The sequence below is a fragment of the Puma concolor genome, chromosome D2, assembly GCF_028749965.1.
Source record: "Puma concolor isolate L17-30 chromosome D2, mPumCon1.1.hap2, whole genome shotgun sequence".
In the NCBI taxonomy this organism is placed as follows: Eukaryota; Metazoa; Chordata; class Mammalia; order Carnivora; family Felidae; genus Puma; species Puma concolor.
Window position 1 is genome coordinate 62,589,471 of NC_141677.1, and position 27,508 is coordinate 62,616,978.

Sequence of the window (27,508 nt, forward strand, 5' to 3'; positions counted from 1 at the left end):
TGCTGAGAAGCCCAGGTGCAAGGTGCCATGAGAGTTTATAATAGGGGATTTTAATTTTTTTTTTTTTTTAATAAGGAGATTTTGACTTAGCCTAGGGAGCCTGGGAGACTTCCCTGGGGAAGGAATGCTTGAGCTGAGATCTGAAGGATGAGGGTATACCAGGTAAATAAAGAAAGGAGTTCAGGCAGAAGGAGCTGAGAGAAGGCTAGTGTGGCTATGGCATAGAAAGCAAGGGAAAGTGGCGTGGGATGGGGCAGGAGAGCTAGCTGGAGGCTAGGTCATGTTAAGGATTAGTTTTTAATTCTAGAACCAGTGGGAAGCCCTTGAAATGTTTGTACGTAGACAACACAGAGATTAGATTGAAGAGGCATGTGTAGTTGCCCAGAGACCAGGTAGGAGGTTACTGTAGTAGTCCACCTGATGGCAGGTTGCATTCAGGGTTTCCTGCGGCCTGAGGAGGAAAAGTCCATGGGCACTGATGGGTTTGATATGGGGGATGAGTCCTGGGTTTCTGTTGTACCTGACTTGATGGTCAGCCTTGCCATCCTGAGATAGAAACCCTGAGAGAGGACCTGGATTGGGAGAGATGATGATGATTTTATTTTTTTGCTGTGTTGAGTTTGAGGAATGGTGGAGACATCCAGTAGACAGGTGATTCCAGAGCTCTGACAGGTCTGGGCCAGAAATGTGCATGTGTGACTGCTCTGTGTAGGTGGTGACTGAAGCTAAGAAGAGGGAAGAGGGTGCCTAGAAGGAGTGAATAGAGTTAGAAGAGACCGAAAAACTGACCCTCGAGTAAATACTGATCGTCGAGGAAGACTGACCCTCAAGTATTTTAACGTCTTGAGTAGGAGAGTCGCTGTTGGAAGAAGGAGGAGGGGCCAGAGGGATAGTAAAGAAAACCAGCACATGAAGGGCTTGGAAGCCAGGGAGGAAATGTTTAAAAAAGGAAGGAGAGGCGCCAGTGTTAAATGCCTTTTAAAGGTCACATATAAGAAGGACTGGAGAACAGATTTGGATTTAGTGACATGGAGGTCACTGGTGATTTTATTGGGAGATAAAGTGGTGTGTGAGAGGTGGAACATAGAGGCAGTGACCTGAAGAGAGCAGGAGGTGAAGAAACGGAGATGGTGAATACAGACAGCTCTTGACAAGTCATTTACATCTGCCTGTTCTGGGGAGATACGGAGGCTTCATACTGAAAGTGAAGACTGACTTGGCCATAGATCCCTTTTCCTTTATGGGCGAGTGGTTACCCTCTTCATCCGCCTTTTGGGCTCTTTGGGGTCTGAGGATGAGAAACCACCGAGCCAAGGTTGGGCAGTGGTATATTGGTCCAGGGGAGGGGTATGTATCAGAATTTTCTCATTTGTATTGTGCAGGACCTGGCCCGCTTGCCTGAACTCTTCTCACCTGGGATGCTGGTGAGGTGTGTGGTGAGCAGTGTGGGCTTCACAGAAGGGGGCAAAAAGAGTGTCAAGCTATCTCTGAACCCCAAAAATGTCAACGAAGTGTTATCTGCTGAGGCCCTGGAGCCCGGCATGGTATGTATCAGGTCAAGGAAGAGGAGCAGACCATGTGCCTTTTTCCTGGCCTGCCTCCTGGGGAGTATTTAGGTGACCTTTGACTTTCAGCTTACACACAGGGGTGGGTCTTTTCCTGAGAAGGACAGTCTCTAGGATGCTTGGGTACTCTAGTGGAAATTGAAGGCTTGAACGTAATCACACTACCTTGGAGGGGAGAAAGGGAAGGTTCATTGGTGGCCAAATTAAAAAAAAAAAAGTCTTCAAGGAGGCTTAGCAGGAGTGAGGAGTTCCACAAAGTGCCTTGCTTACCAAGACTTGTTCTTTACAGATTTTTTTTTCAGAGGCTATCTGGCATCTGTAGGGAATGCTTGAGGACTGCTCTCCGAGAGCAGGAGACAGGTAGTCAGGGCAATTAGTCTGTCAGCTGTACTAATGAGGAGCTCGCTATTGAGTCTCCCAGTCCTGTGGAGATTCAGGAGAAATTAGCTCCAAGTGTCAACGTCCAATAGGTGTAAAACATGCTCGAATAAACTACACTCCTCTAAGTGCTCTTGTAATTGAGAGGAAGGAGATCAATATGATCTTTTAACCTTTAGGTAGAAGCAGTCAGTTTGGGACAGGCCTGAAAGCTGGGTAGAAAGGGGAATAAAAATAACCCAAGGTGCAGGAAATTGACAAGCATCAAGAGCCTGCTGTTTGGCAGGCGCTGTTTTAGACATTTTATCTTAAATTCTCATAGCCCTGTGAGGCAGATAGGTATACCTTTGTGCATTTGAGAAAATGGACTCGGGTTTGTGACTTGCCAAAGACAAAATGGCTAGTAAGAGCCAGATTGGAACTTCACACTGCTCCTGATGAAATGTGCAGGAGGTTGGCAAGATTTTTCTCTTTTTTCGAAGTCTTGGAGGCACTTAGAAAAGACATGATGACTGCTAGAAGAGTAGTTCTGGATTAGTCATGGCGCTGGGAGTGACCTTGTAAGGCCATCTGGTTTATTCCTCTTTGTGTAACATAGTAGTCTTTCTTATCTTTTGGAAATTCTTCAGGGGAGAAACCCCTCTTTGTCATTCCCCACCTGTTTATAGCACTCTTCACTGACTGGAAACCATAAGATCCCTCAAGCCAATGGAGAATTAAACTTGATGTCTTTCCCTTCTCTATCCTCTAGTGGGATTGAAATTTACAGTTACAAGTTATTGGGAGGGGGAGTGGGAGAGGATTACGGATGATATGTCAAGATCGATGATGGGAACATTCATGTTTGGTAGGAGATGTTTGTTGTGTATCCCATTACCTTTGATTTTTGAACTCTGGGGAATGCTTTCTCTTCCAGCTGCTCACAGGCACTGTGTCCAGCCTGGAAGACCACGGCTACCTAGTGGACATTGGTGTTGGTGGGGCCAGAGCTTTCCTGCCACTGCAGAAAGCCCAGGAATATATCCGACAGAAGAACAAAGGTGAGGGGAAAAAGAGGGGCAGGTACATGGTAGGGAGGTGGTACGTGTAGGGATTATGTTTAAATGCTGTTTGGTGAGTAAAATGACAGAATGGTGACCCCAAAAGCTGTTTGGCTTTGCTAAAATCAGTGTTAATCCCAGCTGATAGAAAAGGGAAGATGTGTGAAGAGCCAGGGAGTGACAGGGTTTAGATCCAATGGACCAGTTTTGCTTTTTCTCACCTAGAAGATTCCCCTGAAATTTGAGCCCCCAGGGCCTCTGAGCCAGCACTCTTCCTGCCTTGTTGAGATTTTCATATTTTTAAGTGGTGTTGATTCCAGATCAGTCAGGGTCACTTTATTCCCCTCTTGTAGTTGGGCACTGAGAGATTGGGAACATGGGTATTACATGGTAACTAGGCAGGTAAACCATGGATCTTTTCAGGTATTACTTGAACCCAAATTAAGAGCCCTTCTCATGGAGGTATTTTGCCTTTTGGGGGGCTGGGGCTTGCAGGTGCTGAAATGAAGGTGGGTCATTATCTGAACTGCGTTATTGAAGAGGTGAAAGGTAACGGAGGAGTCGTTGGTCTATCTATTGGTCATTCTGAAGTTTCTACCGCCATTGCTACTGAGGAGCAAAACTGGACCCTTAATAACTTGCTACCAGGACTGGTTGTCAAAGCCCAGGTACAGAAGGTAAGCCATTCATTGTCATTACTATTTTCTAAAATAAAGATAATTTTTACTGAAGTAGTGCTATGCACACAACCTGAAATTGTGCTGTCCAGTAGGGTAGCCATTGGTCATATGTGGCTTTACACAGTAGAAATGTAGCCAGTGCCATATGTGGAAATGACAGTATTTTACATCTATTGGGTTAAAGTGTTATTAAGATAAATTTCACTTATTTCTTTGTAGTTTTTAAAATGTGATTGTTAGAGAACTTAAAGGTATAGGCTTACATATGGACCATGTTTCTTTTGAACAGTGCCGATTGGAAAGGTCAAATAGTATTAAAATACTTTTATTTATCTATCTTTTTTTTTAAAGCGCTACACTCTTTTAATTTTATCTTTGTAATGTTTTTATTTGTTTTTGAGAGAGCACGAGTCAGGGAGGGGCAGAGAGAGAGGGAGACACAGAATCTGAAGCAGGTTCCAGGCTCTGAGCTGTCAGTACAGAATCCGACACAGGGCTCAAACTCAGGAATTGTGAGATCATGACCTGAGCTCAAGTCAGACGCTTAACTGACTGAGCCACCCAGGCACCCCATAAAATACTTTTTTTTTTTTACATGTTTACTTATTTTTGAGAGAGAGCAAGAGAGAGAGTATGCATGAACAGGGGAGAGGCAGAGAGAGGAGGGGGGAGAGAGAATCCTAAGTAGGCTCCACGCTCTCAGTGCAGAGCCCAATGCAGGGCTTGATCTCACGAACTGTGAGATCATAGTTGGAGCCAAAATCAATAGTCAAACACTTAACCGACTGAGCCACCAAGGTGCCCCTAGGCATTGAGTTTTAAGTTCTTACTGTGGTAGATGATGATTTGGCTCTCTCAATTTTCCCCTTCCCTTCCTCCAACCCCCTAACAGTATTTTAAATTTTGGTTAAATCATTAATCAGTGTTTGATGTACATATTATTTAGTGCTGAGCCAGGTAACATACTATGACTATTTCTTGAACAGCTTTTTTCCTGGGAGCTGATTATCAGCTTTGTTTTTGTCATTTGCCAAATTCTCTTCCTACCTATCACTGTTTCATAATACTGTATATCCTGCATTTTCCTTATATTACAATTTTCCATAAAGATTTTTCCTTTGGATAACCTCTTAGTTGTTGTTGTTGTTGTTGTTTTTGTTGTTGTTGTTGTTTTTAAACCTAGGGCCCTTTTTCCTGTTATCCTCCTGCAGGCTAGACTGGTTGCTCTGGTAGGAACCCTGCAGAACCGATATCCTAAGACTTACCTTCTTGGTCATCCTGTTCCTTCCCCTCTTTCTCCTATATGGGAGTCTTTGATTCAATATATTCTTCTTTTTTGGTTTACTTGCTCATTTTAGCATGACACATTCTCCAGAAGCATCATTGGAAAGGTACATGGGAGGTTGATTTCCTGACCTAGTGTGTTGGATCCCCAGGACCACCCCCAGGTTCACTGATGCACTGGAAACACTTACAGGACTCAGCATATGGTGATACTCATCACTATGATTTATTATGATGAAAGGAGGCAAAGCAAAATCAGCAAAGGGAAAAGGCACTGGAAGCCAAGCTCCTCTCCCAGTGGAGTCACAGAGTAGAAAAATGTCCTTATTCTACACTCACATGTATGTGATTGGTAGTAAAGCTGGGATTAGCATCCTTTTGTCAAAAATAACTTGAGGAATTTGAAGACCTTGTTCCCATTGTCATCTAGCCTCTGTTGCTCTTAAAAAGTCTGATGTTATGGGGCGCCTGGGTGGCGCAGTCGGTTGAGCGTCCGACTTCAGCCAGGTCATGATCTCGCGGTCCGTGAGTTCGAGCCCCGCGTCGGGCTCTGGGCTGATGGCTCAGAGCCTGGAGCCTGTTTCCGATTCTGTGTCTCCCTCTCTCTCTGCCCCTCCCCCGTTCATGCTCTGTCTCTCTCTGTCCCAAAAATAAATAAACGTTGAAAAAAAAATTTAAAAAAGAAAAAAAAAAAAAGTCTGATGTTACTTTGATTTCTTTTCCTTGTATGTATTTTTTATTTTTGGAAGAATTTAAAGATTTTATCTTTATCCCTTTTATTTTAAAATGTCATGGTGATTTGTTTTTGTGTGGATCTGTCTCCATTTATTTGTCCTACAATTCAGAAATGCAGATCTTTAAATTCTGAGAAAATTTCTTGTATTTACTGTTTTTTTTTATATTCATATTGACATGTAATTCACATATAGGAAGAGCCATCCTTTAAAAAATGTATAATTTAGTGATTTTTTTTAGTGTATTCACAAAGATGCACAGCTATCACCACTATTTATTTTTTAATTTTTTTTATATATAATGTCAAATTGGTTTCCATACAATACCCAATGCTCATCCTATCACCACTGTTAAATTCCAGAACATTTGCATCACCGCCGTAAAGAAACCCTGTACCCATTGGTGGTCAATCTCCATCCCTGTCTCTCTCAAGCCTCTGGCTCTGCTTTTTGTCTCTAGATTTGTCTCTTGGGGGTGTTTCATATAAATGGAATCCTATAATATGTGGCCTTCTGTGTCTGGTTTCTTTCACTTGGCATGATGTTTTCATGGTTTCAGGGTTCATGTATGTTGTAGCAAGTATCAGTGATTCATCCCTTTCTGTGGCTAAATAATATTCCACACTATGGATATGACAGATTGTGTTTTTCCATTCATTAGTTGGTGGCCAATTGGGTTGTTTCCACTTTGGGATGTTTTGAGTAATACTGCTGTGAAATTCATGTTTAAGTTTTTGTGTGGATGTAAGTTTTCATTTCTCTTAGGCCTATGGTTGGGAATAGAATTGCTGGGTCATATGGTAACTGACTTTTTAGAGGAACAGCCAAAGGGACGGCACCGGTTTACACTCCTACCTGCAATTAAAGGTTTCAGTTTCTCCAAATTTTCACAAACATTTGTTTTTTATTTTTATTATACCCGTCCTCATGGGTGGGAAGTGGCATCTCCTTATGATTGGGGTTTACATTTCTCTAGTGATTAGTAACGTTGAGCATCTTTTCATGCACTGGTTGTATTCTGGCCATTTGTATATCTTCTTTGGAGAAATATCTGTTCAAAAGTCTTTAGCCTATTTTAAAATTAGGTTGTCTTCGTATTTATTAAGTTGTAAGATTTCTTTGTATATTCTGGATACTAGCCCCTTATCAGACTTTTTTAAAAAGATTTAATTTTTTTAATTTTTTAATGTTTGTTTATTTTTGAGAGAGAGTGAGCTGAGGAGGGGCAGAGAGAGAAGGAGAGAGAGAATCCCAAGCAGGCTCCATGCAGTCAGTGCAGAGTCCAGGTTCGGTCTTAGTCCCACGAACCATGAGGTCATGACCCAAGCCAAATCAAGATTCGGATGCTTAACCAGCTGAGCCACTCAGGCATCCCCCACTTCCACTTTTTTTTAAGTATAATTTCCTCTTCTTTCTCTTAAACTCCTGATAGAATGGTGTTGGACTTAATTATCAGTTTTCTAATTTTCTTATGTTTTTTCTCTCCTTTGTTTTGGCATGTGCATGTATTTATCTAGATCCTACCTTCTGGGAGAGTCCCTCAACTTTAATTTTATCTCCTCTACTGAATTTGTGTTTTGACTGCCATCTTATCATTGAGGTGGTATAAAATGTGGTGTGCCTGGTTGGGTGGGACTTGTTGACTGGCTGAATTCAGTGTCAGGATCAGGAGCTAGCAGACTTTGAGCAAGCTCCAGATGTCACAGTTACCAGTCTTCTCTGGCATGTCAGATTTTTCTAGAAAGGATCTATTAATCTCTCCTCAGGGGGGTAATATCTTGGCTGCCTGAGAGATAGGTGGGAGAGGGGCTGGATGTCTCCATGTCTATATCTGTATGATGTTCAGAATTTTTCTTAATCTGCATTTTCAGAGTTTGCACTCCTCTGTCTTTTCAGTCTCATACAGGTTTCCTGTGGAGGCGGGAGAGGCGCAGGCCCTATGGTGTGAGGAGAGGACCTGGAGATCTAACTTAGTTTCCCTGATTTCAGTCATCTGCCTCACTGCTTTCTTTTGAGGTGCTTGTCACCTCTAATTATGTAGCTTTTGGGGGGCTCTGTAGGATGAATCAGCGTGGTCAGTATCTCCCTTTTGCATGCATTTGGGTTTTGCCTTCTGAGTCTGGGCAAATCACCAAGTTAGCAACAATTTGTCCACGTTGTCAGGCTGATGGTTCCCTGAGGGTCTTTGTGCAAATTGTCCTCCATTCCATATGGAAATCCCGAGGACTGGAGGATTGATGTCCCCTCAGGTTTGAGGGGAGGTGAGCTTACTGAATAAAGAAACAGCCAGAGCCAGGAGTTGCCCTGCCACTTAATTTTATAAGAAGAAAGATTGTCAAGGGTTAGCTGGGGGAGGAGAAATACACAGTGGTTATGGAAAATGTAGCATTGAGTGTTTCATCTGCACAACGTCTCTTACATTCTTGGCTTCTTCTGTTTGTTTTCAGGTGACTCCACATGGCCTTATATTGAACTTCCTCTCATTCTTCACTGGCCTGGTTGACTTTATGCACTTGGATCCCAAGAAAGCTGGAACATACTTCTCAAACCAAACAGTAAGAAATGTTTTCTTGATTCCATTTGTGTCCCAAACAGCTGTCCAGTGTTGCAGTTAGCTATGGGCCGGTCCTAGGGCTGCGTGTGTATGGGTATTAGAGGCGGCGAGGGGAAGGAAAGGTGTTTTGGAAGGACCACAGGAAGCCACCGTAGTTATTTCTGTGGACTGAGATGAGAAATGGAGCCTGTGAAAAAGAAGGCAACTTGTAGTTTGCATTTATTACTCTTTTAGGTAGTTTGATTTTAGGGGGTGAGTAGTGGATCTTTTGCTCTTACCATTTAAAGTGTTTAAGAAAAATATTTAATGTAAAAGAACAAAATCTATATTTAAATAGAAAAATGTGTTTAAAAGTGCTGTGAAGAGAATAGAGCAGAACCAACTTTGAAAAGCAATTTTTTTTTTTTTGAGAGAGAGTGCTCAAGCGGGGGGAGAGGAGCACAGAGAGAGAGAGACAGACAGACAGACAGACATACAGAGAGTGAGAGGGAGGGGGCCAAAAGAGAGAGAGCACTCTTGAGCAGGCTCCACCCTCAGGGCAGAGCTGATGTGGGGCTTGATTCCACGACCCTGGAATCATGACCTGAGCTGAAATCAAGAGTCAGATGCTCAACTGACTGGGCCATTCAGGTGCCCCTGAAAATATTTTTTAATAGTACGCTTACTTAAAATATTGGAAGATTTACAGTCAGGTGTTAATGATTAACTCTGGGTGGTTTTTTTCTACCCTTATCTAAATATCTAAATTTTTTACAATGAACATGGATATTTGGGAAGAAAATCCCAATATATGCTATTCAGAGTTTTAAAAAGAATTCTAAAATGATTCTTTCCTTTTTTGTTTTTAACAATAACATTGCTGTTGGGTTCTGTAGAGACACATTTTTTTTGAACCTTTTTTTTGTTAATGTTTAATTTTTGATAGAGTGTGTGCGCTAGCTGGGGAGGAGTAAGGAAAGAGGGGGACAGAGGATCTGAAGTGGGCTCTGTGCTGACAGCAGAGAGCCTAACGTGGGACCTGAACCCACAAACTGAGATCATGACTTGAGCCAAAGTTGGATGCTTAACCGACTGAGCCACCCAGGTGCCCCTATATAGACGTATTTTTTAACTAAACTGGTTTTCCCACCACATATTGGTAAACGTTTTTCTAATAATTTTTTCTCTTTATAATCATATTTGTAAACAAAGTGCAGGCGTTTTGTGTGCTGTAGCCTTGTGCTCAGAGCAGGCTGTTTCTGGTATATTTCAGATGCGCCTCTGATACAGTGATGCCAGTACATGGCTTCTGCTGCATATGTATTATTAGCCTCATGGTATTGAGGGGACCCTAATATGTTTTGCTGACCTTGAGTAAGCATTGATTTAGTTGGATATAGTCCTTCTGGGACATTTTGTTGGATGTTTCCACATGCTGCTTGATCGCACAAGCTGATAGGAGTACTTATGTCCATAACCTGGTCAGCACATGTTGAGTCTTGGCCTTTGAAGGTCTGCTTTAGGTGCGTTATATTCTGTGTGCCTCCTGCTCATTATGCTCTTTCCCTTTTGTAGGTAAGGGCCTGTGTTCTCTGTGTCCATCCTCGGACCAGGGCTGTGAGGCTGAGCCTGCGCCCCATCTTCCTGCAGCCTGGGCGCGCGCTCACCCGGCTCTCCTGCCAGCACCTGGGAGCAGTGCTGGAGGATGTTCCTGTCCAGAGCTTTTCCAGCAAGGCTGGGGCCACTTTCAGGCTGAAGGATGGGGCTCTGGCCTATGCCCGGGTGAGGAGGCTCTTTGTTTCACCAGGATTTACCCCTAGAAGGACTTTGGGGATACGTGGGTCCTTGTTTGTTTCCTTCATCCTTTGTATTAGTTTCCTGTTTTTGAATATTCCCAAGTGTGGAGGACTCTATATAGGGATTAGAACAATGTATGTTCTATTAGAATTCTTCAGGATTAATTTGACTTATTTTGATACCTGGTTGATGGTAGAGTGTGTTAAGATCTATACCAGAGCTTGGCAAAGTTTTTGAAAGGGCTAGATAGTAAATATTTCAGGTTTGTGGGCCATATGATCTCTGTCCTCACTACTCAACTCTGTTGTTAAAGCCAAAAGCAGCCATAGACAGTATGTAAATGAAAGGGCATGGCTGTGGTCAATAAAACTTTTATTTATAAAAATAGGCACTGACTTGTGAACTATAGTATACTGATTCATGATCTAGACTGTTCTCTGACCTTATAGAGAGTCTATGATAGTAAAGAACAGTGTTTTAGTTAGAAGAATTATTTTAACAGGCAATCAGACTACTGTTTTTATGGTATGTGATAAATGTGTTGAGTTATGTCACGTGCTTCCATACCTGATTGCCTCAGATCTACAGTCTCTGGCTTGTCCTTAATCACTTGGTACTTTGTAGCTCAGCCATCTCTCCGATTCTAAGAACGTCTTCAATGCCGAGGCCTTCAAGCCAGGGAACACCCACAAGTGTAGAATCATCGATTACAGCCAAATGGATGAACTGGCTTTGCTGTCTCTGAGGACGTAAGTCTGTCATCAGCGCATGTGGGGCTGTGGAGATGGGCCCCTCTGTGCGTGCACGTTCACACTTTCTCTTGGCCTGGCTTGGTGAGGGTTCTCTTTCTTGCCAGCATGATTCTGGTAGCCCTGAATTTTAGGTAGCCTCTGCCCTGGTTTATGTGATCTTGTATTTTCTTTTTGTTCTAGATCTGTTATTGAAGCTCAATACCTTAGGTACCATGACATCAAACCTGGGGCATTGGTAAAGGTAAGACTCAAGCACATAATTAGATACCCTTCCACTTTCAGACATTCTTTAGTTCACAGGTTAACTGTTAGCTTATTAGTTGTCATGTGAACACATTTAAAGTCACCTTCCTTCTCTCTACCTGTTAACTGGCATTTCTTTTTCTTCCCTGGAGTAACTTGTAATTAATTTCAAGGTAAGGTCTTAATAGCATCACCCAGCTACACAGAGGCAGGAGGTCATAAATCCTGGGGTTTGATGATGTTTATTAGACCAGGTCAAAAGTTAATTTTGTGATAGTTGAGCTCCTGTGATGTTAGTAAGTCACTTGCAGTTGCCTCTCCTGTCTAACCATTTAGCCCTAGTTGAGCAGATCTCCTTTATATGTAGAGTTCATTCCTTAGGAGACATAGATCTCTCCTTCAGAGAATGTGCTTGTGAGGTAGGCCGAAAGAACACGCTCCCACAAAAAGATGTGAAGATTCCCATGAATCAACCATACTGCCTTCAGATCAGTGTGGGGTACATGCTTTACCCCATGACATCTGGAAAAACAGGCACAGTTAGTCTGGAAAGGTGGGCTTTGAGAGAGATGTGACATGCTTTGTTGTAAGAGGTGGAAGAAAAACCATTCTTGAGGCATGATGACTTCTTTTCTTTGGACTCCCTAGGGCACAGTGCTGACCATAAAGCCATATGGGATGCTGGTGAAAGTGGGCGAACAAATCAGGGGCCTGGTACCTCCCATACACCTGGCCGACATCCTGATAAAGAATCCAGAGAAGAAATACCACATTGGGGATGAGGTCAAGTGCCGGGTGAGCTTCTTGAAGGGTCTCCTTGGGGTTTTGGCCAGATGGGAAGAGAGCATTGCTTTTCAGCTGAAGTTTCTGCCTTTTTCCACAAAGTGACCATCTAACATCTATGGTGCTGTGCCTGGCATTGGGAAGAGAAAAGTGTGTCTCTGCCCTTGAGAATTGTGTAATATAATTGAGAGTTAAAATATTCATACATGAAAAGAGCAGGCTGTTGTGCGACCTTTTATCACATGGTTTGGTACAGGCTGTGTCCTATGATCGTATCACAAAGGGGAGGTGACAGTGGGCTGGGCCAGCAAGAATCATTGATGTTAATAGCAACTACAGTGTAACATGTATTTTGTATCAGTTGCTATGCTAGGCTCATGACATGCTTTATGTCATTGAATCCTGAAAACAACCGTATAAAGTAGGTACTGTTATCCTCATTTTGCAGGTGTGGAAGTGAAAGCTTAGGAAAGTGAAATTTCTTGCCCGAAGTCACAGAGTTAATAAATGGCAGAACCAGTTTTCAAATTCAGGTCTCTATGACAATAATGTCTTCTAGATTTCTGGCAGAGGTGGTACTTGAACTGGAAAGGATTTGAGGAGGAGCAAGCGATGTGTGTCAGGCCCAGAAATAGACAAGCTAAGTTGCCGAAATATGAGTGGTTTATAACAAAGTCTTGAATCCCAAGAGAAGCTTTGCAGAGTTGTGAAGGTTACATGTGGTTAGCAGTGGCTAGCATAGGGCCTGGTTTGTGCAGCCAGTCACAATGTTAGATGTTCTTTCTCTCATTTTGTTTCATTATTGAGTCAAAATAGGTATTGATCACCCATTGGTGCAAGATTGTACAATAGTGGAGTCAGGAGGTTAGAAGTAGAGGAATTTCTCTGCCCTTTAGGAGATAACCTGAGGGATGAGAGATGGTTGGATCTCTCGGCCTTAATTTATAACTAATACACAGTACTGAGCTGGTAAATTGGTTTGATGGTTCATTCTGTTATGTGGGAGGAAGTACATTTGAAATAGGTGAATCTTCCCTAGATTGTCGTCCCAGCAGGGAGCAGGGAGGATTTGCCTCTGACAGTACTCAGAGGCAAAGAGATAGCAGGTTCTCTGGCACTGACCATGGCCTTTGGGTTCAGATGTTGCAGAGACTAGGCCAGTGGCTCTCTTGATAACGGGTAACTTGATGACGACTAGTATCCTTCCCCTAGGTTTTGCTTTGTGATCCTGAAGCCAAGAAGTTGATGATGACCCTGAAGAAAACCCTGATTGAGTCCAAACTGCCTGCCATTACCTGCTATGCCGATGCCAAGCCTGGTCTGCAGACACACGGCTTCATCCTCAGAGTCAAGGACTATGGCTGCATTGTGAAGTTCTACAATGATGTGCAGGGTCTAGTGCCCAAGCATGAGCTCAGTGCCGAGTATGTCCCTGACCCAGAGAGGGTCTTTTACATCGGCCAGGTAACCTTTCCTTCGATAGGCCCTTATCCTTGGTGACCCCATGAACACAGATTTGAAGGAGTTGTAGGAGGACTACTTTTTAAGGGATAAGGAATGACCATGTGGGGCAGTGGGCTTGAGCCAGCTGAGCGGAGGAGCTGTAGAACAGAACTGACAGAACCCCTCAAGGGTGTTCTGCAAAAGCTAGCAAACTAATGGACCTCAAGCCCACAACCTGATAGAAAATAGTCTTTACCTACAACATACCAGTGTCCCTCCCATCAGAAGTTGCTCTGAGGCCACTGTCACCACAAGGTGGCAGTGCCAAGAAACTAGTGAGTCGGGGTTTATCTAGGAAAAATAATTGTTTAAAGCTCGGGGTTGTACCAGAAATTTATTCATGTCTTCCTTTCACCCAAAAGGCTGATTTGAGATTCTGTGTCGCTTTCAGTACATTTCTTTCCACTGCCTCTGATCTAATCCAAAGTCTTGGTGTATCTCACTCTGCAGTGCTCACTGAGGGCAGCTCTCTCTAGGGCCTCATAGGCTTGCTGGGAAGAGTTCACCAGGCAAGTGTGGTTTCTCACCAGGTGGTGAAGGTTGCGGTGCTGAACTGTGAGCCATCTAAAGAGAGGATGCTCTTGTCCTTCAAGCTGCTGGGTGATCCAAAGCGAGAGCATACGGGACACAGTCAGAAGAAAAGAAGAGCTGTTAGTGTTGGACAGGTACCTGGACTTCTCCAGACAAGCTATTTTAGTTTACACTGACAGAAAGGGTGCCACTGACACGTGGGGCACTGGGATCCATGGCGGGAAAGATAAAGGCAGCTAGATAAGATTCTGGGGCTAGAGGAGCGCCTGGGTAGCTCTGTCAAGCATCTGACTCTTTATTTTGGCTCAGATCGTGATCTCACAGTTCATGGGATCGAGCCCCACGTTGGGCTCTGCGCTGACAGCATGGAGCCTGCTTGGGATTCTTTCTCTCCCTCTCTCTATTCTCCTCCCTCTCTTACTCTCTCTCTCCCTGAAAATAAAAATAAACAAACATTAAAAAAAAGAAGATTCTGGGGGTAGAGAGAACTGAAGACCTCGAGACAGGGTTCTTTCTGTGTGTCAGAGCAAATGGAAGCTGTCCAGGAAAGCACCATTGTGGTCTGACTTTTCAGCAGTGTACTGCTGTCCTCTTTCCTTTTTCCTCTCTGGTCCCTAGGACCAGCCTGTGAGACTGTCTTTCCCCTTGGGAGAAAAGTGACATGAGTGTGCAAGTGGGTCCCGGGGTGTATGGGTGTATGTGCGTGTGCGTACCTGCGGGGTCTTTGGGGGCAGTGGTGTGGAAGAAAGCTGCTTCTCTGATCTTGACCTCTCCATATTCCTGGTGCTGGAACTTGATACCTCTTATGTCTGCCTGAGCCAGGTGTGGTTGCTGTCTGCTCAAGATAAGTACTATTTTTTGTCTTTCTTTTCCTGAGTAGTTGGTGGATGTAAAGGTTTTAGAGAAGACCAAGGATGGGCTGGAGGTGGCTGTTCTGCCCCACAACGTCCCTGCTTTCCTCCCCATACCTCATCTGTCAGACCATGTCGCCAACGGCCCTCTGTTGTATCACTGGCTCCAGGCTGGCGACATCCTTCACAGAGTCTTGTGTCTGAGCCAGAGTGAGGGACATGTTGTATCCTTTACTGGTATCTGGTGAGCCATGGGCCCTTGGGGGAAGATTCTGGGTCAGGCTCTGCTCTTCATTGGAAACCCCATGGGGAAATGTCAGCCATTTGACTTCAGAAGTACCTCCAAAAAACCAGACCAGTGACCAGACCTGGTGGAAAGTAAGAGGATTGAAGTCCTATCAGCAGATGCTGGTCAGTCCAGTCCAGAGGGGGCGGTGTGGCCTGCCAGTCCCAGTGGGATATTTCCAGTAGCACACCTTGCCTTCTCAGACACTCAGCGCCTGCCCCTTGAGCTGAAACAATTCATAAGGTAGGTGCTATCTTCCTCCTCCTGTCCCCCCCCATATGGGACTCAGCATATTCCCCTTGGTCTTGGTGTGTGCACCTCGAAGGAGGACACTGCCAGAAAAGAGGCAGTAGGATGTTATTTACACAGAATGTAAAATAAAATCTCCTTAGAGTGCAGATAGGCAGAGGAGGTGAGGTAGGGTTGTGTGAAGACTGTGGCAGATCCAGCTGCCAAAGCACAGGGCTGAGCCGGTCCCTGTTTTTGTCCCTTCCGGTAATCTGGAGATGAATTCATAGGCAGAGGGAGAAAACCGGTTCTGAAACGTGAGTGTGTATCAGAGTCACCTGGAGGGCTTGTTCAGCCAGCTTGCTGGGCTCGCCCCAGAGTTTGTAGGTCTGGGGCAGTGCTTGGGAATTTGCATTTCTCACAAGTTCCGGGTGATGCTAATGCTGCTGGTCTGCATGCTTAGACCATTGTAGCAACAGAGGATGTAGGGTGGAAAAAGGAAATGGATGGATAAGTTCATCTGCCTCTTCTGGAATGTTCCTTGATGAAGTGCTACCAGCTCCTTTGCAGGAAGCCAGCTTTGGTTTCCACCGTGGAGGGCGGCCAGGATCCTAAGAGCTTCTCAGAAATCCATCCTGGGATGCTGCTCATTGGTTTTGTGAAGAGCATCAAGGACTATGGTGTGTTCGTCCAGTTCCCATCAGGCCTTAGTGGACTGGCCCCCAAAGCTGTGAGTTCAGTTCCATGCCCAAGAGTGTTGGAGGAGAGACATTAGGGTCATGGAGCCTGAGGGTGGAAGGGAGCAGGATACCCAAATGCCTTGAAAGATTTTCAGGGGCAAGCCAAAAGGCACCTGCGGGGAATGGGGCTGAGACCTTGCCCAGCCATGTGTGTCCTGGTGCAGGGCTGTGTCCTAGAGGAAAAGGCACCTTCGTTTCTATACTCTGGGTATGTATAGACATGGAAGTTGATTTTCCTGAGCAGCTGAGTACAGGTTTTACAACCTTCTGAGGTTTTTGAAGTGTTATGTTACCAGAACACCCTTGAAATGATCCCCTCCACCATAGTGTCATCAAATTCATAGACTTTTCAGACTGGGAAAAATCTTAGTGATCCCATAGTTGAACCCCCTCATGCCTGCTGAATGAACTGAGACCCAGAGTTGGGAGGAGTCTTGCCAACGTCACTGCAAGCAAATGGTGTGTTGTTACTCCTGCCACAGATAATTCGTAAATACTTCTTCCTTCCCAGAAGTTTGTCTCCCTGATTTTTTCCCTGGGCAAATCTTATTTGCAATCCTTGCCAGAGCAATTTTAACAATGGGAGCAGAGGGGAAGCCCCCAGACGCATGTATGGCATGGGGCAGAGGGTTACCATGGGTGTTAGAGACATGGGCAGCTCGTGTTCCTCTGGCTTGCCAGTGATGTGCCTCCTTGGCTGGGTGCCCTCTAGGAGGTTGGGTTGGACAGCCAGGGCCTCATATGGTTTTCTGGAAGAGGGGTAAAGTTGTGCTTAGAGAGGGCTTGGAGAGGGCGGGCTTCCTGGGTCCCATCTCTCCCTCCCACCCCACCCCACCCCACATTCTTTTCAGGGGGGGGGGCATTAAATGGGTTGTCTTGATAGATACTTGTTTCTTAATTTCTGCCTGCTCTTCCCTTTAGATTATGAGTGACAAGTTTGTGACCTCCACAAGGGACCACTTTGTCGAGGGGCAGACGGTGGTTGCAAAGGTGACCAATGTGGACGAGGAGAAGCAGCGCATGCTGCTGTCTCTGCGGCTGTCGGACTGCGGTCTAGGGGACCTGGCTACCACCAGCCTCCTCCTCCTGAGCCAGTGCCTGGAAGAGCGGCAGGGTGTGCGCAGCCTCATGAGCAGCCGAGGTGGGGGCGCGGGGCCTGGGGATGAGGGGCGGGTGAGGGCGTGTGTCACACGTCAAGCCCATCTGTTCCAATGAGTTGTTGGGCTTCCCAGATACTACATACAATTTGGATAAACTTTTTTTTTTTTTTTTTTAGTGGGAGTATAACCTGTATAAAGGGCATAAATCATTTAGGGTACAGTTCAGTGAATGTTTATAAAATGAACATTCCTATTTACCACCCAGATTCAGATAAAGATTCCAGGTCCCCCTTGTGCTCCCTGCCAGACCAAAACCAAAATTTCCCTTAGTTTTATGGCCTCAGGTTTGCGTTTGTTGTGAATCCATTCACCTTTTCCCTTGTTCTTTTATTCAACAAATATCTGGTGAATGATAGAATAGAACAGGGACCTTCTAGAAGACTTTATGAGGAATTATTATGCTGATCTTCCTGTTTTGAACCATGGGTAGGATTGTTGGCACCCTGATGGATTTGGGAATAAGAAGCTTGAAAGGGTAGATTCCAAACAGAAGCAATGAAAATCCAGAAGTCAAAGGAAAGGGTGTGTGTGTGGTATTTGTTGGCTACTTTCATGAACTGTGGCCAGGTAGGATTGGTAAGAGGCATAGTTCTCTCTGCCTGCGATAGGAGTGTTCATGGGTATCACATATTTCTACCCAAAGTAACTTTACCTTCACAGTGCTTGCAATGCTCTGCCGTCCCCAGCATGGCGGCACATTTCCAAAGGAAAAGAATGGTGAGCATTTCTGCTTGTTAATCCCTGTTTCCTTTGGGTCTCTGGCAGACTCTGTGTTGATCCAGACACTGGCTGAGATGATTCCAGGGATGGTCCTTGACCTAGAGGTGCAGGAGGTGTTGGAGGATGGCTCTGTGGTGTTCAGTGAGGGCCCAGTGCCTGGCCTGGTCCTGAGAGCGAGCAGATATCATCGGGCAGGTGAGCACTTCTGTCTCGCCCCTCGTGGTTCTTGGGGGAAATCCTTTGCTCATTGTTCCCTCTCCTGGATACAGAAATTTCCAAATACATAGTGTTGATGAGCTGATTCAGTAGAAAATTTTGTCATCCCTGTCGTTTATGAATGAAAATCAATGCAGTTGACAGCATGTTAAAGGATGTTTAGGTGTGAATCCTTTTATTGTTATAATTGGGTAAGTCTAGATTTTTGTCTGTCAGGGTGCATAAATTAAGGCACACCTGAACCTGAATTATGGGAGCCAGACTTTTGGTTTTCCTAGGCCCTATAGACCCAGAACAGATGCTGTCTTTTCTTTTTTGTGCCTAAGGGCTTGCAAGACTCTTGGGCAGATGCTTCCTTCCCTGCTCCAAGAGGGTGATCACGTTGTGTTTGATTCTTTCTGCACTTCAGGGCAAGAGGTGGAACCTGGGCAGAAAAAGAAGGCTGTAATCTTAAATGTTGATATGTTGAAGTTGGAGGTACATGTTTCCCTTTGCCACGATTTGGTGAATCGAAAAGCTAAAAAGGTAAGCTTGCGGATGACTTCCATTCCCTGGTTTCGAAGGCATTGTGGACCTCTTTAGCCCCACACACTTTGCTCAAGGGTTCTAATGCAAATGGCTGTAGATAAGAGGATCATTATGTCTGGCTTTGTCCGGGTCATGGTTTTATACCTCTTGGTGTGGTCATTTATTTATTTAAAAAAATTTTTTTTTTTTCAACGTTTTTTTTTTTGGGGACAGAGAGAGACAGAGCATGAACGGGGGAGGGGCAGAGAGAGAGGGAGACACAGAATCGGAAACAGGCTCCAGGCTCTGAGCCATCAGCCCAGAGCCTGACGCGGGGCTCGAACTCATGGACCGCGAGATCGTGACCTGGCTGAAGTCGGACGCTTAACCGACTGCGCCACCCAGGCGCCCCAATTGGTGTGGTTATTAATAGCACTGACTTGCCCTTTGGTTCCAGTGATAAATTATGTGGTCACCCAGTCTTCAGGGCCAGGTAGATCATGTAAACGAGTTGAAGTGGGCATGAGAAGCCCATAGAGGGGCAGAGATGACTTAGACTCGTGGCTAAGCAAGAACATCTGCATCTAGGGTTGCTGCATCTGATTTTTAAGAGAAGGCAGAATTTGATTTTTATTTGAAATAAATGTGGGAAACATTGGAAACTGTGTTTTTTAAAACATATGAACCAAACAGAACATGTCTGTGGGTGCTTCTGACCTCCAGGCTGTTCATCTACACCCTCTCCTATACACTTTTGTGTGAGAAAAGAATGGGTTTGAGGGAAATCTCAACATTTGTAGTATTTCCCTCTGGATGATATATATATTTGGTCATCATTTAAAGTACTTCTTAAGCATCTAATTGTGTAGGGTATGGTAGAGAGAATTACATGCATAATGATTCTTAATGTCTGGTTGCCTATAATTAAGACTTGGGAAAACAGAAATAGAAACAAAGTTAATCCCTCACTAAGTTTTCTGGTAGGTCCCTAATTTATCTAAGTGAAGCTGGTGCATATAAGGGCGTGAGCACAGGTTGGATTTTGGGGAAAGGTAGGCTAAATGCCTTGAACACAATAAGCTCTCAGGAATGCCTCTGGTGAATGGTTGAAAAGGTGAACAAATTGGATGGGATGCTGTGGAACAATGAAAGTCAGGAACACAGCATCTTCAAGCTGGAGAACCATTAGGGGGCACCCAGCTATGCTTAGAATCACCTCAGTAACTTCTAAAATGCTGATTTCACTAGTTATAGGATAGGAATTCAGTTCTAGGAATAGGAATTCACTAGTTCTAGGATAGGAATCTGAATTCAAAACAAAAGCTAAGTCCCCAGGATTCTGATTTAGTGCCTTGAGTTTAGTCAGGCCACCTCAGTAACAGGAGGGGAGGCTAGGTCAAGGAAGTGAAAGCTAGTTTGTTACAACTTGCACTAGGCCTGGCTCCCCTGGGATCAAGAGGGCTTCCCCAGCCCCGCACTGCCCAGTGAGTGATGACTGAGCACTTGTGCCCCGTAAGAAGCAGGGATGGTGGGTTTTTTCTGTTTTCCAGCTGAAGAAAGGCAGTGAGCACCAGGCGATCGTGCAGCACTTGGAGGAGTCCTTTGCTGTCGCCTCCTTGGTAGAGACTGGCCACCTGGCAGCCTTCTCCCTGACCTCTCACCTCAATGACACCTTCCGCTTTGACTCAGAGAAGTTGCAGGTGGGACAGGGTGTCTCCCTAACCCTCAAGACCACAGAACCAGGAGTGACTGGTTTTCTTTTGGCTGTTGAGGGGCCAGCTACTAAGAGGACTGTGAGACAGACCCGGAAGGACTCTGAGACAGTCGATGAAGACGAGGAAGCAGATCCAGCTCTGGTGATGGGTGCTGTGAAGAAGCACACCCTGTCCATTGGGGACATGGTCACAGGGACTGTCAAGTCCATTAAACCCACTCATGTGGTTGTGACCCTGGAAGACGGCATCATTGGCTGTATTCATGCCTCCCACATTCTAGATGATGTTCCAGTGGGCATATCTCCTACTGCCAAGCTGAAAGTTGGGAAGACGGTCACTGCCCGAGTGATTGGTGGGCGAGACATGAAAACATTCAAGTATGGAGGCTTTGGGGGATGGGCTGTCTTTGAGGGGAGACTGTTGTAATTGTGGGCACTGAGCAGGTTCCAAAAAGTTGTGCATGAATCAGACTTTCTTCTAATTAACAGAAATGTTCACCAAAAGAATCTTTTTGTCTCCCCCCCCCTTTTTTTTTTCAAAAAGGCATATGGTGTAATGGTTAGAACAATGGTTTAAAGTGAGACCTGGGTTTGCATTTCACATCTGCCACTTAAAATTGTGTGACGATGACTTAAGTTGTTACTTAACTTTTATTTTCCTAATTTGTAAAATGAGAGTATAAGTGGTTAGTACCTCTTTTGCAGAGCTAAAAGAATATCTAGGATGCAGTATGCCAAGCAGGTTGCCTGACACAGCTATTGCTGAGTATACATCAGAGGTTATTATCACTCATTCTCTACTGCGTGCCTTAATTACACTCATTTTCTTTAAATCTACATGTGATATTGTTACTGCAGTAGAAATCCTTGTTATAATAAGAAAAGAAGAATAATTCAAAGTCTGGTCTATAATTTGCCTGTTAATTTCAGTAACTATTCTTTCTAGACCTCAGTTTCCTTACCTTCAGAGTGAAAGAGTTGGAGTATGTAGTCTGTAAGGAAATAAGGGTTTAATAAGACAATAATAAAAGATCAGATGAGCCAGCTCCTTAACATTTACTGCAGAGGATAAGAATGGAAACCCTCAGGCCTGACACATCCCCAGGAGGTGATATGGCAGTGGAACCCGGTGGTTTTTAAGCTCAGTTTCGTGGGAGTAGAGAAATTCTGATGTGCAGATTATGGTGGTACAGAGCATAAGAGAAATGATTTGACCTTATTTCTTCCTCCAGGTTTCTCCCAATAAGTCATCCCAGATTTATTCGAACCATTCCGGAGCTGAGTGTCCGGCCAAGGTGAGGGAACCCCAGCAGCATGGGCTCGTGGAAAGAGTGTGGGGCTTTGGAGTTAGGAACCTGAGTTCTAGTCTAGATTCTGCCAGTGTTGTGGCTTTTTTTGCTTCTCTCTGTCCATGTTGTCTCACTTCTCTAGTAGGGATATTTGGCTCTCATAGGGCTAGAAGAATTATATGAAACTTAATGTAAAAGCTATATTTAGGGTTTAAAAGACTGGTTGCAATTCTGTTTGTCAGCATGTAACAAAAAGAAGCATTTTTACTCTAAACCCAACTTTCTAAAACTCAGTAATTCCCAGAATAAAAAACATGTAACCAAGAATACCTGTTCTTTGAGTGTAGAGACTACTGCTTGGTGACTGCCATTTTAAGTCATGTTCTAGTGGATTTTGTAGAGGGGTGTTCAATGAGGGATTCTGTGTGGAGGAATACTAGTTCCATTTAGTGTTGGATCTAGTTTGGGATCATTTTTTTCCTGAGGATCTTAAGCATTTGGACCCATGGATCTATCTGCTTCTGCTTCCTCCATTAAAAACTCAGCCTCCTCGGGGCGCCTGGGTGGCTCAGTCGGTTAAGCGGCCGACTTCGGCTCAGGTCATGATCTCGTGGTCCGTGAGTTCGAGCCCCGCGTCGGGCTCTGTGCTGACAGCTCAGAGCCTGGAGCCTGTTTCAGATTCTGTGTCTCCCTCTCTCTGACCCTCCCCCATTCATGCTCTGTCTTTCTCTGTCTCAAAAATAAATAAACGTTAAAAAAAAAAAAAAAATTAAAAAAAAAAAAAAAAACTCAGCCTCCTAAAATTAATGGGTCATCAATGAATGAAGCTAGATACACATGACTGAGAGAATGGCTCTTCAAAGTCAGCCCTGGGATCCACACAGGTTGTAAATCTTAAGTGCCTGGGGATATTATAGAAGAGCCTCTTTAGTAACTTTTAGGGGGTAAGGTTTTGTTTTTTTGTTTTTAATTATAGCTGACACACAATGTTACATTAGTTCCAGGTGTACAACATAGTGATTGGATAAATCTATATTTAATGCTATGCTCACCAGTGTAGCTACCATAAAATGCTATTACAATACCATTGATTACATTTCCTATGCTGTACCTTTCATCACTGTGACTTACCAGTTCTATAGTTGGAAGCTTATATCTCCCACTCCCCTTCACCCATTTTGTCCATCTTGACACCCACTTCCCCTCTGGCATCCATCAGTGCTCTGCATTTATGGGTCTATTTCTGTTTTTTTGTTTATTCATTTGTTTTTTAGATTCCACATAGAAGTTAAACCATGAGTTATTTGTCTATTATTTAGTGTAATACTCTCTAGGTCTTTCCATGTTGTCACAAATGGCAAGATGTCATTCTTTTTTATGGCTGAGTAGTATTGTGTTGTCAGGGAGTAATGTTTGGTCAGTGTCCTGAAGGTATCAGAATAGAAGTGGAATATTTCTGGGAAGGCTTGCCTGAGATAGGCAGATATTCCTGGAACGTTGAGTTCGAGGTGCTAACAACATTCTTGGAACTTCAAAGTAAAGCCCCTTAGTTCCAGAATAATGAGAGTTGTTGGATGCACACATTCCTATTTGTTTACTCTGTGGTTACTTTAGTTTTGTAGATTTTGATCGTGTCCTTCTCTAGTCTTTGTTGTGAGAACAGAGACTTCACCATATTGGTCGTTTCAGTCTGCCAGATCTTCACCTGTGGTGTATACCTTGTTTAATGAAAAGTTGAGGTCAAGTAATGTATTCAAGCTAAGGGTAGATATGTTTAATTAACAAGTGTTGGTTCTTCTGAGTCTTCCCTCCTTGGCTTGCAGATGGCTTTCTTCCAGTGTCTTTATGTGGTATTCTTTTTGTAGATATCTGTGTTCTAATCTCTTCCCTTTTTCTTTTTTCTTTCTTTTTTTTTTTTATTGTGCTAAAAACACAAAACATAAATTTACCCTCCTAACAGTTCTTAAGTGTGCCTCACAGTTTTGTTAACTATGTGCACATTATTGTAGAACAGATCTCCAGAACTTTTTCATCTTGCATGGCCGAAACTCTATACCCATTGAACCACTCTCCATTTATCCCTACCCTCCCCCACCCCCCACCTTTGGCAGCCAACATTCTACTTTCTGTTTCTTTGAGTTTGATTACTTAGATAACTCATGTAAGTGGAGTCATGGCCAGTCCTTCTGACTGGCATAACGTTCTAAAATTTCATCCATGTTGTTGCATATAGCAGATTGTCCTTTTCTAAGGCTGATTAATAATGCACGTATGTGTAGGCCACATTTTCTTCATACATCTGTGAACAGGCATTTAGGCTGCTTCCACATCTTGGCTAACACTGCAGTCAGCATGGGTGTACAAGTATCTGTTTTGAGATCCTGTTTTGGATATATACCCAGAAGTGGGAATGCTGGATCATATGGTCGTTTTTAATTTTTTGAGGAACTTCCATGCTGTTTTCCATAGCAGCTGTATCATTCTGTAGTACTGCCAGCTGTGTGCAGGGAAGGATTCCCTTTTTTCCACATCCCTGCCAACACTTGTGTTCCGTGTATTTGATAATGGCCATCCTTACAGGTGCGAGGTGATAATCTCACTGTGGTGATTATTTCCCAGATGGTTAGTGATGTGAAGTGCCTTGGCCTATGCTTGTTGGTCTTTTTTTTTTTTTTTTTATATTTTCTTTGGAGAAATGTCTATTCAAGTCCGGTTTTTAATCAGGTTTTATTGTCATTGCATTGTAGGCTAATCCTCCTATAAGGACTCCAGTCAGACTGGATTATGGCCCATCCTGACATTCATATTTACCTTAATCACCCCTTTAAGTTCCTGATCTCCAAATGCATTCATGTTCTGAGATACTGAGGGTTAGCATGTCAACATATGAACTTGGAGGTGGGAGTGACACAATTTAGCCAATAACAGAGACATTCCAATGGCATCTGTTCAGGGAATAAGCTTTTTCATTCTACCATATAAGCATTATTTTTTTTATTTTTTATTTTTAATTATTATTATTTTTTTTAAATGTTTATTTATTTTTGAGACAGAGAGAGACAGAGCATGAACAGGGGAGGAGCAGAGAGAGAGGGAGACACAGAATCTGAAACAGGCTCCAGGCTCTGAGCTGTCAGCACAGAGCCTGACGCGGGGCTCGAACTCACGGATCGTGAGATCATGACCTGAGCCGAAGTCGGAGGCTTAACCGACTGAGCCACCCAGGCGCCCCCTACCATATAAGCATTATGATAACGTATATAAATTGTCTATTACAGTGCCAGGCACACAGATTTTCTGTGTGTGTGCGTGTGTGTGTGTGTGTGTTTTAAGAAGTAACATTCTACAGATGTTCCCTTCCTGAGGCTTCTCTCTGCACCCTCAGAAGATGGATTCCCCATTATTAATTTGATATGTATCCAACTTCTTTGTATTTCAATTATATGTACACATATACATACATATATTTATAAAATTGTTTTGTGTGGTTTTCACATTTTACATAAATGTCATGCTGTACTTAATATTTTACAACTTGTTTTTTCCTCTCCAAATTTTGTCTTTGAGATCTGCTCTTGTGCGTGTAGTGAAAATAGCTGTCCATCGTATGAATGGGCTCAACTCTGTATGTTCGCCATCTGATGGGGGACATTTAAGGTTGTTCCCAGTTTTTCTCTTTTATAAATAATGCCACAGTGAACATCTTTGAACTCATTCTACTGGGCATCTGTACCAGGATTTCTGTAGGGTAGAATTAATGGATCATAAAGTATATGCATTTGTAATTTTTATTGGTATATGAAGGTTTCCATTTTTCTGTAGTCACCAGTGCCTGTTATATGTTACAGTTTTACCAGTATTATTTGTACCGTCTTATTGATAAGTTTGGTTTTGTTTTAGAAATTACTTGAGTTGGGAGTTCTGTGATACCTTTGAAGTGATTTGTGGGCTGATAACCACATCCCCTTATTGCTTTCCTGAGAAGAAAAAGAATCAAGACAATGATAATGGCAAAGTAGCATAGGGGATGGAGCCCTGGACTTTTGAGTCAGAACCCTGACTTCAACTCCTGGTTCAAGAGCATAAAATGAGTTCAAGAATATCTACCCTGCCTAATTCACACATAAGATTGTTGTCACGATTCAGTGAGAGATTATTTGACAGAGCAGTTCTGCAAACTATAAAGCAATAGCTAAAGTATTGTGAAAGAAGTAAAACAATTTTGTTTCCTAAATTTGTAAAGGTTATTGTAGGCTACTACTTTATAGCTTGTTCGTACCTAGGTGAGCGAAATGGAAAAGATTATCTCTCGTGCAGGTATTATGAACATTCTCCTTGGAGGAGGGAAGTGGGAGTGTGGGAGGTGGGCATGAATGAGGGGGTACAGTCAATCTATGGCCATTTGGGGGAGCTGGTTTCAAGCTAGAAGCCTTATCCAGAGGTTGGCCCACTGTTTCCATTGCTTTTCTACAAACAGTGAGCTGGAGAAGGATGGCTGCACTGCTCTCAACACTCACACTGTCAGCCCCTTGGAGAAGATTAAACAGTACCAGGCTGGACAGACTGTGATTTGCTTCTTGAAGAAGGTGAGTTGTGCACACCTTGCAGTGTGATGCTTCCTTCTTTCAGAAGAAAGTGGGGGAGGAGCTGGAGACAAAGGCCATTAGCACTAGACATTTGAGTCTGTTTGCTACCATGCCGGTTTGTGGAAGACCAGAAGCCCTAATGGAGGAGCTAAACATGAAACAATTAGCAAGCAACTCACAATTCAGCATGTTTATAGATTAATTGTATAAAAGGGAAAGAGCAATATAGAGCAAGATTTAAAGTGAATGCGCTCTTGGATTCTAGATGCTTGCCTTTGATGAAGTTCAAGTGCAATGCAAAATAATGCATACCTGGGTGCCAGATTATGTGTTCTAATCCCAAGTGGAACAGGAGTTTAAGAAAGGAAGAGATAGTGAAAACTGTACCGGTTGGGATGTATCAGAGAAAAAGTTGGATGGGGCTTGACCTTGAGGGATAGCTCCTCTTCATTGCTGCCAGATTCTTCTTTCATAAGCATTCTAGCTGGGCATGTCACTGATGCTTGATCCCTATAGTTACCTATTGTCCGTAGGTGGGGTTCATAAACCCCCAATGCCTTAGAGCTGTACTTAAGGCTCTTCATAATCTGACCTCATATAACTTGTGTTCCAGTCACCCTGGAAACCTTCTCTTTTTCCCTTCTTGTCTTTACCCAGAGTACCCTCTCTTCCTACAACCCTTTATGGCCCAGCACAGATAATCTCCCCATATTACTCATTCTTCTATTTTTTCCTATAGCATATTTCTGTTGCTCTGGTTATTTGCATATTTATTTGACTTACTCTTTGTAGACTCTAATCTTGAAGGTGGGGTTTGGTTTTTATTTATCACTGTGATGCCATGTACATAGTGGTTGCTTGATAAATGTCTTGTTGAATTGACTTAGAAAATTGGGGGTCTGTGTTTAGGGCAGGACCCTATAAACAGCGAAGGATCAAAATTTAAATTGATTTAGGGGCACTTGGTGGCTTAGTTGGTTGACTTTCTGGCTCTTGATTTTGGCTCAGGTTATGATCTTGTGGTCTGTGGGGTCAGGGCCCGTGTTGGGCTCTGTGCTGGCAGCATGGAGGCTGCTTGGGATTCTGTGTCTCCTTCTCTCTGTCCCTCCTCCTGCTGGTGCTCGCTCTCTCTCTCTCTCTCTCTCAAAAATAAATAAATGTTAAAAATTAAAAAATAAAAAGAAATCAGATGTTGAGCCCTGGAGAGGATTAACCATTATTGGGCACAGCTGAGCTTGGAGAAGGCTGCAGTGGTCATTGAAATTGTTCCTGCTGCTTAAAGCCATCTCTGCGGTCATTTTAGCCTTCTTATCAACTGAGGCACCAGGAGGGATGCATGGTCGGCTAGCCTAGCAAAGGCTCAGAGCTAGACTCTGAGTGAAGCCTGA

The 27,508-nt window shown here is 43.7% G+C and overlaps 1 protein-coding gene across 2 annotated transcripts in view; it reads left to right on the top strand.

Moving 5' to 3' along the window:
- PDCD11 (programmed cell death 11) overlaps positions 1 to 27,508 on the top strand; it is a 44,063-nt gene that overhangs the window by 5,133 nt on the left and 11,422 nt on the right. For both annotated transcript variants that reach the window (XM_086680766.1, XM_025918062.2), the window contains exons 5-22: positions 1,383 to 1,544; positions 2,860 to 2,983; positions 3,479 to 3,660; positions 8,129 to 8,236; positions 9,790 to 9,996; positions 10,636 to 10,760; positions 10,944 to 11,004; positions 11,655 to 11,801; positions 13,002 to 13,253; positions 13,823 to 13,957; positions 14,704 to 14,898; positions 15,748 to 15,918; positions 16,850 to 17,069; positions 17,854 to 18,003; positions 18,434 to 18,549; positions 20,082 to 20,623; positions 21,478 to 21,540; positions 26,012 to 26,120. In XM_086680766.1, coding sequence (XP_086536892.1) covers positions 1,383 to 1,544; positions 2,860 to 2,983; positions 3,479 to 3,660; positions 8,129 to 8,236; positions 9,790 to 9,996; positions 10,636 to 10,760; positions 10,944 to 11,004; positions 11,655 to 11,801; positions 13,002 to 13,253; positions 13,823 to 13,957; positions 14,704 to 14,898; positions 15,748 to 15,918; positions 16,850 to 17,069; positions 17,854 to 18,003; positions 18,434 to 18,549; positions 20,082 to 20,623; positions 21,478 to 21,540; positions 26,012 to 26,120 — 3,069 coding nt within the window. The remainder of the gene's footprint in view (positions 1 to 1,382; positions 1,545 to 2,859; positions 2,984 to 3,478; positions 3,661 to 8,128; positions 8,237 to 9,789; positions 9,997 to 10,635; positions 10,761 to 10,943; positions 11,005 to 11,654; positions 11,802 to 13,001; positions 13,254 to 13,822; positions 13,958 to 14,703; positions 14,899 to 15,747; positions 15,919 to 16,849; positions 17,070 to 17,853; positions 18,004 to 18,433; positions 18,550 to 20,081; positions 20,624 to 21,477; positions 21,541 to 26,011; positions 26,121 to 27,508) is intronic.